Source organism: Pristis pectinata, chromosome 10 (assembly GCF_009764475.1).
Source record: "Pristis pectinata isolate sPriPec2 chromosome 10, sPriPec2.1.pri, whole genome shotgun sequence".
Lineage (NCBI taxonomy): Eukaryota > Metazoa > Chordata > Chondrichthyes > Rhinopristiformes > Pristidae > Pristis > Pristis pectinata.
The window spans coordinates 29,418,123-29,434,674 of NC_067414.1; the positions used below are offsets into that span (position 1 = coordinate 29,418,123).

At 38.5% G+C, this 16,552-nt stretch overlaps 1 protein-coding gene across 1 annotated transcript in view; it reads right to left on the reverse strand.

The window, feature by feature from the left end:
• The window catches only part of mdn1 (midasin AAA ATPase 1), a 148,734-nt gene that overhangs the window by 27,909 nt on the left and 104,273 nt on the right, over positions 1 to 16,552 (reverse strand). The window contains 14 exon segments of the mRNA XM_052024495.1: positions 1,003 to 1,181; positions 1,939 to 2,077; positions 3,214 to 3,351; positions 3,901 to 4,062; positions 5,097 to 5,281; positions 5,732 to 5,863; positions 5,963 to 6,177; positions 6,687 to 7,172; positions 7,367 to 7,482; positions 8,138 to 8,243; positions 8,693 to 8,819; positions 12,231 to 12,377; positions 13,527 to 13,686; positions 15,222 to 15,402. Of these exon segments, the coding sequence (XP_051880455.1) occupies positions 1,003 to 1,181; positions 1,939 to 2,077; positions 3,214 to 3,351; positions 3,901 to 4,062; positions 5,097 to 5,281; positions 5,732 to 5,863; positions 5,963 to 6,177; positions 6,687 to 7,172; positions 7,367 to 7,482; positions 8,138 to 8,243; positions 8,693 to 8,819; positions 12,231 to 12,377; positions 13,527 to 13,686; positions 15,222 to 15,402 (2,473 nt within the window).

Below are 16,552 nucleotides of genomic sequence, written 5' to 3' on the forward strand. Positions count from 1 at the left end.
CAGCTCAGCCCAGGATCACAAGAAACTGCAGAGAGTTGTGAACACAGCTCAGCACATCATGGAAACCAGCCTCCCCTTCATGAATTCCATCTATACTTCTGTGCCTCATTAAATCAACCAGCATAACCAAAGACCCCACCCACCCCAAACATTCTCTTTTCCCCTCTCCCATCAGGCAGAAGATACAAAAGCCTGAAAGCACGTACCACCAGGCTCAAGGACAGCTTCTATCCCACTGTTATAAGACTATTGAACGGTTCCCTAGTATAATAAGATGGACCCTTGACCTCACAATCTACTTTGTTATGGCCTTGCACCTTATTGTCTAACTGCACTTTCTCTGTTGCTGTGACACTTTACTCTGCATTCTGTATTGTTTTACCTTGTACTACCTCAATGCACTGTGTAATGAAATTGATCTGTATGAACAGTATGTAAGACACTTTTTGTTTTAAAAACTGTGTCTTGGTACAAGTGACAATAATAAACCAATTCCAATTCTAACTGGCTTTCTGACCCATTACCTGATCTGTTCGAATTCCCAGTAAATTGCTGATCACCCAGTTTCTTTCCTGGCAAATTGGGATCTTATCTGTATGCTACTCCCCTTGCAGTACATGTAACTGGAACTTAATAAAAGAATTTTCAATTGCTTTAGTGATGAAATGAGGAACATTTAAACTTAAAAAAAATTACTTAACTAAAACAGTCCATGACAAATATAAACCAGGAACACTGGGCTTGGAGACAAGGTCAGGGAATCTAAAAGTTAGTGTTCATGTCTATCTATCCATAGCACAGATTCTCAAATTCTGCGCATCAAAACTTTGCTGCTTCTGTTAATTTATGTATTAAATATGCAATGCACCTCACGGATACAAAATGGAACGATTCTTTATTTCGAACCTCAGTTTTCAAAATAATGAATTCCAATGCAAAGAAATATTAACATTGAAGTTAGAAATGGATTTCATTCAGCTTTACAGATGCTTCACATCTTACCATATCCATCCCTGGTCCACTTTCCTCAGCCTTATCACCAGCATCATCGCTGTCATCGTCATCATCATCTCCCCAAAGTCTTTCATCCAGTTTGTCAGCTTCAGCATCTCCCAAGTCACCCATCTGTTTATCCAGTTCTTCATCTTCACTATCTGATTCTTCATCATTATCCTGCTCTCCTGTTGAAAAACAAAATCAGCCACTTAGGTACCAGTTGCACAGCAGGTCACTGCTTCTCATTTAGGAACAGTACTAAACCATATCGTATCTGCATCAATTTGATGGCAGATTAAGTAGTCCATTTAAAACAAAGCACCTCAAGTAGGAAGAGTAATTGCCTTCAGTGTATTTCATGATCCAAAAAAAAACTGCAAGTGGAACATTCACTTAGAAACAGGAACTTGAGATTTTCAAACTATAACTTAAAGAAACTCACTCCTGTCAAGTTGGAGTCTATCTACAATTAGCTGTGAAATGTTGCTAGGTCCTAATGCTACAATTCTGTAATCAATTTCAATAGAACCAAACAGAAAACCTGGATGTTAGAAAATATTCAATGTAGCAACTTAATAGGTTAAGATGTCATAATTTAGAAATCCAAGTGTTTAGAGAATAGCATAGCTACTGTGAACTTGACCATGCTGCTAAACGAAATCTAATTTATTCAGTATTCACACAAAAAACTGTCAAACCTCCCGCAAGAGTCGTAAAATATTGCAAGGTTAAAATACAACTTGGATCCCAGCATTCATGCTTCTTAGGCTCTATTCCAAGTAACTTTCAAAAATCTACAACTTTTGAACTCAAATCTATATTTTTAGTGATGCGATGCATAGAAGACACCATTTGTAATCAAGTGTCCTTTCACCAAGGTTTCCATTCTATTTGGTATTTTTGATGAGTTCAAATTTCCCGAGATATGACACAACAACCAACCTCGTTCTTTGGGCTCTCCATCATGCAGCTTTCCCTCAAAATCCTCAGACATTTCTATGGCATCTTCTTCATCTTTAACATCTGGCATATTTTCTGGATCCTCTTTCTTTCCTTGGTCTTTGCAGAAGGTATCTTCTACCTTAACAGAGGAAGGACACAAACGTTGCAATGAAGATGAAAACTCAGTTACCCAACTCAACAAAATTCTGCTCAAATATTATTTCAGCAATGAAGGGAAAGTCTGATTCAAATTAACAATAGGTGCTTGAATGGTAGAGAAAGGAGGCAGCAGGGGACTGAGAAAGGAAGAGAGAAGAAAAATGAGTGGTTTTAGAAGTAGGTTGATCTGCAGAGACAGTTTTCCTTTAAGGAGCAGATTTTTCTTTTCATCTGAATTCAAAATAGACTTACAATTAAAATAGAACATCAATTAAGTTTGAGCAATTGAAACAGACTCCAAATTTTTACTGATACCTCAAGACCACAGAGCTGGAACTAGGAGGATAGTAATAGGTGAATGATTTTTGTCCTGTTGCAACGGCTTCAATTCTTAATCCCTTGTGACAACCTATTGGACTTCCATTTGTAATGCACCCAATGCAAATATGCATATTAAAATTACTTCAACCTCTGAATAACTTAAGTTAACCTAAAACCAATATACTGCATTTTGAGCATCCTTTTTATACCAAACAGTTTAACTTAGTTGAATTGCAGATTATGTAGTGTAATTCTCATATCAAGCTTCTCACTAAAACAATGGACTCTGGTTGTGATGCACATTCATACCAAGTGCTGACCAAAAGCTATTTTTCCACAAAATTTAAAAGCTTAGGAATGTGGGCCGACAATACTACACAGGCTTTGCAAGAGGCCACCAGAAGTAATTAAAAGTGTAAAATCTAGCTGACTTCCTCCTCCGTAGGCTACTGAAGTACTATTTCCATCACAGTCAAGATAAAATTGAGAATAAAGGGCAGCATGTTATGGTTGGCTTATGCATGAAGTCATATTACACCATCTTAGCAGATCTCCCAATGACCTCTTCAAACAATACACAATGCACTGTGCAAAGATTTTAGATTACACGTAGGCAAAACCTTTTTTAGCAAAGGACAAACTTTCATTTTTATATAATATATACACACACACACACACACACACACACAGAGAAATAGCTAATGCAAGGATCCAACGTGCAGACCACATTTGTAGAATGAGTTGATCTATTTGAATGTTACATCATGTAGTACAGAAAAGATTTTGTAAACATACCTGGTCTTCTTTTTCTATCTTGTTGCTAACATCTTTCATCCCTTCACCTTCTCCAATCCCACCACCCTCATTATCATGGAACTGGGTTGAACCTTCTCCTGTTGCATCCTCCATCAACTCTTTGGGAAGGCAGAATCCCTGGCAATAAGAGATGTCTCATATCATTAACACTGTCACTTACACAATTTGTTATAATAAAATCCACATTTTAGTCTTGTTCTCCTTCCCCATCCACACTGGAAATTCACCTGCTCCATTAAATGTATTACAATGAAACTTGGTTAAAAAAAAATTCAAATATATACAAATCCCCCAATACAATGTCGTTAATTTATAAGAAAAACAATTTTTTTTAATATTCTGATTTCATTTTCAAGACCCAAAAATATGGAACAATTTAGTCAAAACTATCTTCAATATGTTCAATTTCCATAAGCATTTGTTTCCCCCCAATAACCAATACAAGGGTTGGGGGGGGGGCAGGGAATATAGATATAAGGAATAACTTTTATTGTACATAGAAAGAGCATAGCAGATATTTGGGAGGCAGATGGCAGGCTAGAGAAAAATACACAAAATATAATTATGTAGTATCTTTAAAAAAAGGCAGAAAAATTACTTTAAACAATTTAGAAATATGGATCCATTTTAGTGAAAAGCACAGGAAAGATAACTGCTTTACCATACCTGCATAGCAAGGTCTGTAAATAAATGAGCCAAAATGGACAGCAACTTTCCAGTGCTCCTATGAGTTGTGATGGAAACCACCAGGTAGTACAGGATTAGTTCAGAGTAGGAAATCAACATGGGAAGAAGTCGCACAATGCTGCGGCAGTTTTGATTAAACAACTAAGGAAGAAATTTTTAAAAGATACTTAGATGCAATTCTCCACACTTTTGGCTTTTTCTAATACAATACTACTAAATGAACCAAATAAAGATAATGTTTGTTACAGGAAATTAAAAAAGTTACAAGTCTACTTCATTATAATTTTTTTAATGATTTGACAAAGACAAAAGCAAGATTTTGAGACACCAGCTCAACATGTTGGAGGCAAATTTTCAGGGACTTATCACTGGTTCTAATAACTTGTCACAGATACTGTAGAGAAATGGGCTACAGCAGTCTTCAGCATAGAGTTATTGTTACAGTGATGCCAACTTGAGTTACGATCTCTACAAGGAACATTTTCCAATCACCTGTTTACTCCATGGGCTAAAAAGTGTTCCCAACTAAAGAAATATATGACAAATTGTGTTGTTAAATTCTAATTACTAACATCATTTAAAAAGGTGCAGTGATTTAGGCTCCAGTGTTCATTTTATCTACAGAGATTAAGAACCAGGTTTTAAAACTGCAATAATGTGGAAGGGAGGCAGATTGCAGATAGTGAAAAACCTTTCCCCTTTAGTGGAGGTCTCCATAACCATAGGCTTAAGCCAAGACATAAGATATTTGGAGGGACTTGAGGAAGATTTCCTTCCTACCACCCCGCTCCCCTCCCTCCCCCCCCCCCCCCCCCCCCGCAAACAAAGTATGGCAGAAATCTTCCTCTTGAGGCTGGGAGGAGGCTAGTACTCTTAAGATGAGCACCTAAAACTCCATTAGAAGTCTATACCCAAATGCTGGTAAACTCGATTTGTATACTTAGTTACTTGTTGCCTGGTATGGACACATGGGCTGAAAGGAACCATTTCTGTCCTTCGTGATTGTACAACCACTCATCTTATCTTTAAGAATAATAAACTAAAGCAAATGATTTTACTGATTACACACAACTAAGACTTTTCTAATAAAAATAATCTAAGATCTTGGTTACCTCAGCTTGCATTTGGTACCATCAGCTTTCTAACCAAGAGGCAAATTTTAACACGTAACCAACCTGGTACTCTTCTATTGTACACTCCTGACGATAATCTACAAGCCTTTTCAGAACGTCAGAAACCCCAGCAGTAACTTTCTTCAGGTTTAAGGAAGTTATGTCATTTGCCATTTGATGTTCCAAAAATTCACTTAAATATCCAGGCCAAACAGAGTGTACTTTTGTCTGATCTTCATTTTCATTTCCTACAGTCCATGAAAACATCATTAATATGCAATGACTAGTAACCAATTGCAATGTATTTTCAGTGATTAAGTCACAAACTTTATTTTACAACATGGATGTAACTACATGAATTACGTGGAATAATTTAGCCATTTGTTAAGATATAGCCAACACAAAACAAACTGAACCCGACTGGTCTGTACTGTTAGAAATTATTCCCAACTCTGACGGCTTTTAGAAGCTATTCATCTGAAATGCCCATCTGGAAATGGCATATTCCCTTTTGAGCATTCCATAATACAACAGGCATCAGAACAGTGAGAAACTCTGTATTCAATAGGCTTTAGGTGGTGGCAGTTAAAGTAACAACTCAAATTACACTACAGCTGTCCAACAGTATTCTCTCATCTTTCACTCATACAACATTCATGATTTTAAAAGTAGCAAATGCTAAAAACTAAAATGCCTACCAATAACTTGCTCTTGTTCCTGTTCAGTTTCTTCCTTCTGCCCTTTGACTACGGTCTGCACAGCACAGAGCACTGTGTTAATAACCGGCTCCACTAGTAGGGAGAAATCCATCGCTGAATCAATGCTGGAATCTTGAATTTAAAAAAACATGCAAATATCAAGAAGTCATAATGTGCATCATTGTAGATTTAACTTACAGAAAACAGATAATGTGTATGTATCATTCTTACCATCGAAAGTCAGATTTAGGAGTTCTTTCTCCCATTTCGTAAATTCAGTCACTGCAGAACTAGCTTCCTCCTTAATATATTCCAGACTCCTGAATAATGCTGGACAGCAAGTGTTCTGGGAGCCAGCAACAGCAAAAATACCCTGTATATCTTGCAGCTGAATTATGGTTCTACGCAAGCAACCAATCCCCGATGAACAAGTCTCAAAACACGTCCTGCCAAATCAAAAAAGGAATCACAAGAGTTTCCACTAAAAAGCAAATGGTTCAATCAAACCAGAACTCCAACATTTTTTTCTCCCCAGTATCCACATTGCAAGTGATAAGCTTCCTCAAATCTTCAGTAATTTCACTTCATGAGTGATAAAGACCAAGTCCAACCACATTCTGGATTCAATATTCAAACCCTGCAGAGGAAAAAATACCTTGCTCCTAATCCTCTTAACTCTGGATGAAAGGTGGATTTACTAAAGCCACTTGAGGTACTTCCTCCAATAACAATCTTGATGCCACAAGCTGCAGGCGAGTCCCTTCAGTCTTCCTGATTTGCTCTAGGTAGTGGCATTCAGTCCCTAACTGGCACCTCTGCCAGATGGATTGGTTTTGCTCTAGAAATACCATGTCCAGAAATAAAGAGCATGGACCCACATCTCCATGACTGTACGTCAAGTACCCAAAATACCGTGCCACCATTATTGATTTTATTTTGAAATGATGGGACTTACCATGAATAAAGCAAAGTTTTGCTTGTTTGATGGTTCATTGCATCCATTTCTGTCTTCGCTACCTTGACATCTTTCAACACGTTTGCAATCTGATGGGTCATTTGTTTCCATGTGGCATCTCCTTGCCGCATTTTACAAGCATCAGGTAAGTGATCGGCAACCAAGGGAGAAGAGACTGTTAGGTGCAATTGGACAAAGTTCTCAGGTAGAGATGCTGCAGCCACACTAGTACTTTCCGGGTCTCCTTTGCAGCTATCCATTTGTCGAGTACTGAAGGGTCTGTCCTGATGTGCTTCGGCTGGCTGGTCTTTTGGACAACACTGCAGAAACCACAAAGTTTGCTCCAAAGTTATCACGAGCTTCATGAAGAGAGTGCGAAGTTGATCCATCCAAAGCTTGACACCATTCTGAGGTGGAAGAGCCACATCATGATCCTTGAATCCTGCCAAGCTTGTCTGAATTTCCTGTATGCTTTTAATCAGATGTCTAGTTAAAAGATTAAAAAAAGAATTCAGCACAAGATTTAGATGTACACTTTGATTTTAAAATAATCAAATACAAAATTTAACAATATATTTGCCCCACGATTATATAAAATGCACAAGAGGAAGTTTGTAGTTTAATCAATAAAAATATACCATTTCATATAACATTTTACATGAGGTAGTCACACAACGCACCTCAAGCTGACCCACTGTTCAGTCAGTCCAGTTAGTCTCCGCCTTTGTTTGATCAGAAGTTTCAACAGATGAGCAGTAAATCCTTGACAACGTTCGACTGTACCCAGACTAATTTCCTACAAAACCCAAACAACCCAAAATATAAACCTCAGAGAGAAACAGGACAGTAAAGAACAGCAGAATCCAAATGACTGTAGTAAGGAGCAAGACTAAATCATTAAGCTTATTCCATTATTCAAGGGAACCTTTCCCAACCCCTTCAGTCTTTTTCTAATCTTGTTCTCAATGCAGCTTGGAGTGAAAAACAACCAAGTCTAGCTCTTTACTAAACAAAGTTAACACTTGTATTCACCTGTCAAAGTGCCAGTTTATTTACCCCAAAACTCAAAGTTTTAACACTTTTGCCAAGTTAAATTCTGTTCAGAACTAATTATCTTGAATTCATTATTGCTGGGTTGCTAGCCCGATAGCATTAACAGTAGACTGCTCTATACCTGTATTTGATAGTTTTGGTGCAAGTCCATCTTCATTCACAGGTATTACAGCATAGTAATACTCGTGCTGTTTAACAAATCATGCAATAGTATCACCATTTTTGTATTTTGACTAATACAAAATGATCTACCAAGTTGGTGTCATGACACAATTACAAAGATCTTTGTTCTCATACCATCGCACCACATCCCAACCTCCTCCTCTCCCACAACCCACTGACAACCATGTTGAAATTCTACAAATTCATGCCCACAGAGCCACAAGGGTCATTATCACCTTTGTAGGAGTACGTAACGCTGTCTGGAGTGCAGATCGCCGTGCAAGGGACTGATAGAAATACTTCTGACAACCATCCCACGCAGCAGGAATTTCCTGGAGCAGCCTGCAACATTAACAAACATCAATTCAGGACAAGTCAAACAGAAAACTAAGAAAGAAAAGAGACCTTTTAATGAAAATGAATCCCGTATGTAATGTAGAGTTGTGTTTTTTTTTGGGCAGAGGTAGTAGAAGGGAAGGGTAAGAGAAAAATAGAAAGAATGCATCACAGGACACTTGAAGAACTCTTTTGCTTGATTACAATGAAGTGTTTAAGTGTCACAATAACCCATCCCATATACTCACCCTCCCATCCATTCCCACGGATTAATGAACATACACTCCATGACCACACAGCAGCAGAATGGCCATTAACTACTCATCATGCAGACACAGCCTATATCTAATCAATGTATGACACTGCATCTTGGCAGTTGTCTCCCACCCTGTAATTAAGCATTGTTATTTTGCAGTTTTTAAAATCAACTTTCCCAGAATATATTGGTAGCATACATGTTATCTAACTCATCACTGCTCTCGACCATGTTTATTGCTGTTTTCACATCAAGTGGGCGCAGACAGAGCATGTCCTGAAGATCCTTTGTTCGAGACCAAGCCAATCCTTTTCGATAAGACAGTCCTGTAAAAGAAAGCAGACAACATGCTTATAAAATCTTAACCTCCTCTTTACATCACAGTTTTTAGGGATAAGGAACTTGTGATTTTATGTCTCTGCCATTATTCTTTTATATATCTGTTCTCCACTGTTGGACAGATTCCAATAGTGAGCACACTACACCAAACTGCCAGTGAAGATTTTCATGCCGGTAAGAAACCTGGATATTTTTAAGTACTCTGAGTGTCATTTATACCAATAATTAGGGAACATTTTGAACCAAGCATGGTTCATTATTTAAACCTGGATCTGCAAAATGAAAAAGATTACTTTTGAACATGAAATCATATTAATGACATTTAACAGCTAACTCTGTAAATGAACCTTGCAATATTCATCACCTTTAACCTTCAGCATTAAGGGAAGCCAGATAATATGTTGCCTTACCATGCATCACATTGCAACATTTTTCAAAGAAAGTTTGAGATGTTAACTACCAGCATTTGTCTCTAACATTGCAAAAGTTTGGAACATGCAAGTTTGTGCAAATGTGGGAAGTCCCTCAATTCCCCAGTCAGAATCTCAGCAGTAATCAACAAACACTGTGCTCCAAAGACAGGCTCCTTGGGAATCCAGCAGTAGAGTGTCAACTTCCCACATTTATCTGGGCAGACCTGGTTAGACCAGGTGTATATTCAGCAACTCCATTAATTTCAATTGGGAGGAATGGCTTGAAAAGGAAGGCAAGTAGAGTCAGATTTGTGCAGCATGGAAACAGGCCACTTGGCCCACCACATCCACTCCTACCAGTGGGTACCCATCCATATTAATCCCATCTTCCAGCACTTCACCTGTAGCCTTCCATACTTAGGCCATTCAAATGCTTGCCTGGACATTTCTTAAATGTTGTCAGCAACTCTGCTTCCACAACTCTCTCTGGCAGCACATTCCAAGTACTCACCACTGTCTGGGTTAAAAAGATCTCCCTCAGGTCCCCTCCAAATCTCTTACCCCTTACCTCAAATCTGTCTTCTAGTTTTATCCATCTCTGATAAGGGGAAAAGATTCCTATAGTCTACCTTTTATCTATACCCCTCAATTTTGTTTATCTCAATCCCTTCTCATTTTAACCACCTCTGCTCCAGGAAAAACAGACCTAGCCTCTCCAGTCTCTTCTTGTAACCAAAACACTCCATGCCAAACATCATGATGAATCCCCTCTGTACCTTCTCCAGTGCCATCACATCTTTCCTATAGTGTGGTACCAGAAATGCACACAGTACTCCAGCTGAGGTCTGACCAAGATTTTACAAAGTTGGAGCATAACCTCACTGCTCCTGTATTCCATGTCCTGACTGTCAAGGCTAGGGACTTCCCACATTTGCACAGCCTTGCATGCATGTTCCAAACTTTTGCAATGTTACAGACAAATGCTGTTAGTTAGCAACTTTTTCAAAGAAAGTTTGAGATGTTATGTGATGCATGGTAAGGCAGCATATCATCTGGCATCCCACATGCCTTCTTAACTCCCTGCAATGCCACCTACAAGGATCTTGCACACCAGTGACCCACTTCCTCAAAACTCCCTAGGACCTTACCATTCATGACGCATGTCCGAGCCTCATTAGTACTCGCAAAATGCATCACGTCACATTAAACCCCAGCTACCATTTCTCAGCTCATTTCACCAACACAATGATATCACCCTATAGTCTGACCATCCTCCACACTGTCAACAACTCCAACAATCTTAGTGTCACCCACGAACTTACTGATCATTCCTCCTACACCCACATCCAAATGATTCACATATATTACAAACAACAAAGGTTACGGCACTGATCCCTGTGGAACACTATAGACACAGGATTCTAATCCTATAAACAACCGTCTATCATCACCGTCTCTTATTGCCAACGAATTTTGGATCCAACTTGCCCTGGATCACATGGATCTTTTGGACTGGTCTCCCAGGAGGGACCCTATCGAAGACCTTACTGACATCCATGTAAACCACACTGCCATGTAGAGGTTTTGTTATGTCCTCAAAAAATTCAATCAGATTGGTCAGACGAGATCTGCCCTTGACAAAGCCATGCTGGTTATCTCTGATGAGTTTCTGCTTTTCCAAGTAATCATTAATCCTGTCCCACAGAAATTTTTTCTTATAACTTCAAGTTCTTTGGCATCAACATCTTGGAGGATCTGTCCTGGGCCCAACACATTGATGCAACAAGATTCTGATTCTATTGGTGTTAGGCTGACAGGTCTATAATTGCCAGGCTTTTTGCTGCTGCCTTTTTTGAAAAGGGGAACCCACATTTACTGTCCTCCAGTCATCTGGTATCTCCCCATTTACAACTCTCAGCCAGAGCCTCCAAAAATAGGGGCCAAAACTTGCCTCCCAAAAGTAATTTATATTCTTTGTTTAACTGAGTTATTCATTGTTTAATTTTTTAAATAGACTTCAAATGTTTGTGAATCTCTATCATGAAGTTTTTGCCACAGTAACTGCTCAAACTCAGGACCCCTTGCTGCTACAGGAAATTCTAGACTAATATTCTGCTGTTACTTCCCCTAAAACATCTTGACACTACATCTGCATTTAAGTTATGCTATCCCTTAAAGTCAGAGTGGTATAAATGCTTATGTAATTTATTCAGCTGGCAAGGGAAGTTAACTGGCACTGTTGGGCATGAAGGAATTAAAAGTCTACAAAACAGCTAACTGGAACAAGTCAAGGACAATGGAAGTAGACAAAACAAATTGTCTACTGTTGTCAATTGTTGATGCCATGTGGTGGAAGGAATGGAGGCCACTATTTTGTGAGACTGTTTTTACAACCAATATTTTGTGAACCGTTTTGTGAACTATGGCCCTTGCTCAGGGATGGCTGGATCAGAGCAACTGAAAGTAAACATAAGGCCCCTACTGATAACCTGCTGCAGACTTAAGAGCAGTCCATGCTCAAACTGAAGTGCCTGAGCCTAGTGTCCGACCTGAGCTGGTTTAAAATGGCCTGACTCAAGGAAAAGCAAGGGAATGACAGAGGCAAGTCCTTATTTGGGAGAAGAGCAATGAGGTAATGTTACCTGTAGCCTTGGGCCAGAGGCAATGCAAAGTGGACACAGGCTAGCCAGGTAAGTCAGAACCAATGGAAGGTAAACATAAACAGGGGATAATAATGAAGGATTTTGGGTGAAGAGCAGCAAGAACGCCAGAGACTAACTATCGCAAGAAAGGCCACCATGCCTGGGGCAGGGTGTGTGATACAATAAAGATCGATTTTGAATTAAAATTCGTGTGCTCATTTACCTAATCCAAGTTAGTTCACTGAGGAAAATAAATATTCAGTTTCAGGTTAGAAGAAACCAATGCAAAATGACAGCAAAATACAGGAACCTTTGGTTCCTTGACGTGGTACATTACACTCACCAATCTCAGCAAGATGCTTGAAGAGGTCTGCCAATGCCCTTTGCTTCTGCATCAAGATATGTTTGACTTCCGATCTCTGTTTGTCCTTTTCCGCATTTTGATCAACAGCAAGAGCCTGGAGATCTTGTGCACCAGTAATAATATCTCCTACAAGTATCAGAAGAGTTTGTAATCTTTTTTGGGGAAGTCTTTATTACAGTTAACAAGAATACCTTTGGTGATTGCTCCATTCTCACAACTGAAATATATTTACTACCGACATCTAATGGGACCCAATTTTTTTGACAACAGTCCATGATTATAGCAGCAATATAATGTGGTCTTATAAACTGCCTGCAAACAAAGGGAGTACAACTGTATATGATTAACCTATAAAGTATTAAGATTAAAAACAGGAAATACTGAATCCCCCAACTGCACCAGGGAAGTGAAAGGGTGGATAACTATTCTGGTCCATGAATTATCTTTTCTCCCCAGTTACCCACCTAAAATGAAATGTGAACCTTAAATTTCTCTTCACAAATTTGCCTAACCTGTTGATTGAAGGCAATGTTTTGCATATCTAATTTTATTTCAGATCTCAAGTATCTGCAGCATTTTATTCCTCAGCCCCCACAATAATATCTACATGGGGTGTATGGCATAGAAATGGTCCATTAGGTCCAATCAAATACCATTGTTTATGCCCCCCTCTTGTATTTTCCCATCTAAATTTAACAGCATAATCCTCTATCCCCCTTGATATGCTTGCCTAGCCGCCCCTTAATGCATCTTACTCTTCACCTCCCGTTCACCTCCTGTGATGGCTAGTTCCACATTCTCATAGGTAAAGATGACTTTTCCATAGTGTATATGAACAAGAATTTACAAGCCATAATCATCTTAAGTTAGTCAAGAGATTAATTAGTGAAAGGTGACAATTCAAGGAATTTCTAAAATACCACACAAGGGATCCAGCAGTTCATTATCCTATTAACTGACAATCCATCTCCAATCCTTTTTCACACAAAGTATTTATTCACATCTTTCCACCCCTTGCTGCTCAAGGAATACCCGAGTATCTGCAAGTAATTTTTTCCCCCCCAATAGTCCTTTTTTTAAAAAAAATATATAATCACCGAATTTGTAACTTTTTGTTTCAACTCAGCCTTAATAACCAATAACCTTGGTACAACCCAAGTTTCAATAATGAATATTTAAGCTATTGGGTATTTCATTTGGATCTATATTCAGATCATAGTTGACGAGTGCCTGCTAATGCAAGGGCTGAGAAAGCTTAGCTTCATCTTTTGGTACCTGCAAATTGATCCAGACTTTCTACCAATCTTGGAAGGGAATTTTTCATCACCAGCTTCAAACACATTTTCCTCATTCTTTTACATAGCACTGGCAGACGGGTCTGAAGAGAATTTGCATCTTGACAGTGAATGCTTTTCCCCAAGTCAGGATAAATTGCCTGAAATGTCATTTGATAGTGTTAGAAATCAAGAAAGAATACAACCAAGTTTAAAGTGAGTCAATGGCAAAAACCATTACATCAGTTATAATATCTTGCTTTCTAAGTCCCTATAATGTTCAGCTATAACTGGGCTGACAAATAGACAATGGAGTATTTGAAAATCCAATGAAATAAGTATACTGTCAAAACAATGTTTTTTCTCACCAAAAATAGTTTTCATCAAGTAGTAATTATCATTTTTCCCCCCCAAACGCTTGGAAATAAGATTATTTTAAACACAAGTATCAAAGTTAATACATTTTGATAAAACAACATCCTCTCTTTTGTACTTTGACAAATCCAAACTGCATTATTTCCATTTTCTTTCGGCTGGAACATGGCAGAGACTTCCTTGAAGGGAAATATAAATTGCTTAACTGGAGATAATTTTGCACACAAAAAGATGGAGGGCACAATAAATATGCATTTGGAAGTCACACATTAGTTAAGAATACCACAACAGATATGGGCAGCCATCCATAATTACCATGCAGTGTACTCATTTACTTCAACAGAAGGAAAAACATTAAAACAAGAGGTATTTAGCCAACTGCTTATCAGTTTGTTAACAAAGATATGCTTAATCTCCTTTTAAACACACCGTAGTAGTTAGAAATAAGTAAAAATATAATTAAATTTTCAATAACCCAAAGTTGATAGCATTTTGGCAACCTTTCAAATCAAACTAAGATGGTAGTAGTTGACAACTTCTGAAATCTGGGCAAGATTCAAGTTTAGATTGCCTCTTAAGTTATCGCTCAATGTAACCAGGATATATAGACTGATTATACTTTTGAAAGACATATTTAAATTTGTTATTGCGTCGTTCATATCCTTTTCAGCATTTTATGGCCAATTTAGTACTTCTGGAGGTGTTGCTACTAATGTAAGAGACATGGTAGCTGATCTTCACACAGTAAGCTCCCATAAACTGAATAACCATTTTTTCGTGACACGGGGGTGGGGGTCCTTTTGTAATACTTTTGCAAAATAGTTCCATGGGATCTTTTACATTCACTTGAGACAACAAAAATGACTTAGATGCTCAATGTTTCATCTAGAAAACTCCCAGTACTCCTTCAGAACTGCACTTGATCCAATGTTGGAGTGGGACTCAAATTCAAAATACGTATTACCAGCTGAACTACAGCTGGTACTTGAAAAGACCCAAGGAATAGATGACAGCACTAAGTGAAAACCATCACATGGGTTGAAACCACATTAAGCAAACAAAAAGCACACCGTGTCCCATACAGATTTCAACCTATAAAAGGCTCTCATTAAAATGACAGATTTCAGAACATAACATGCTTAATTTCTAAGTTAGAAAACCAAAAAGATTTGTAAATAATGTTCATAGAATCTTGACAATCACAAATCAGTTTCAACAACTTTTAATTTGCATCAACACCCATTATTATTTTTCACTTCATTGTTGGCCAACTCATAATAAATTCATAATCCACTCACGCTATAGAGCTTCTACTTAATACCTGTGTTGGATCCCATTTTTCTGTGAAAACTTTCTTTAGTGTGCAATTCAACTTCTCTATCTTGGTCCATTTCTGTTGGTCAACACTACCCAAGTTTCCAGATGTTCCCATCTCTGTTAATGCAGGATGGCACGGCTGTTGTAGAGCAGTTTCAAACTTCTTCATCAACTTGAACAGTGTCCTATGAACACACACACACAGACACACACACACACAAAGTCAATGTGGCAGACAAATCTGGAGTAATGTATCAGTTTAGGACACAGAACAACATGCATAATACAATGACCTGGGAAGGGATAGAGTGCAGGTTCACTGAAACAATGGGCTTAAGTAGTTACATGATGAGAACTGACAGCATAAATTTGGCTGTTCTGCTTTTTGTTTAGGCAGTTAAGTGAAATCAGGAATGACTTTCCCGCCTCAGAGCATCCTGGGGATCAAAAACTCATATCCTTAAAGTTAATGATTCAGAGTTAACTGAAGGTTTGAGTAGACTAGTATACGGTGTGAGCAATGGCATCAAGGTTCATGGAACAAACTCAGCAAATAGGGTTGAGCAGCTGAATGGATGAACCCTGTTCCCATGACTGTTTATATGAACATGGTATAATACATTTCTAACTACTGTTAACATTACAACTATTATGCAGATCTTCAAATACATCTCTCCCATGCATGGTCATTTACCTACAATCACAGCCAAGAACACTTAGCAAATCTAAGCAAGGAGTCGAGGCTGTTGGTCAACGCTGATCACAGACTTCAACCACACCCCAAGCAGTTATGCTTTCTGAATAGGCCTAGGGGCTTCAACTGATGGTTTGATATCAGGGAACTCAAACGCTACAGGAGAAAATTATGGAATAGGTATATCCCATTGCTTAGATATGCTGGGCCATTACTTAATGTTATGTTTGTAGTTTACCTGTATCAAAGCAGGAAGTGTCAAAATCTATGATTTACTAGACAAAGAACTTAGAGCACAGAAATCGGCTATTTGGCTCAATCGGTCTAGGTCACTATTTATATCCCACGAGAGCCCACCTATCCATTTTCACCTAACACTATTTAAATTACCTTTCATCTCCAATTTCCCTAGCATATTGCATCCCCCAAGGTATATCTATGGTATTCAGTTCAAATATACCACACAGTAGCAAACTGCAAATTGTAACCAATAAAAGTCAAGAGAGGTCATGGAATTATGGGCAGGGTAGCAAAATGGGTGGAGAATTGGCTGGTTGGCAGGAAGCAAAGGGTGGAAATAAAAGGATCTCGTTCTGGTTGGTTACCGGTTACTAGTGGTGTGCCGCAAGGGTCGGTGTTGG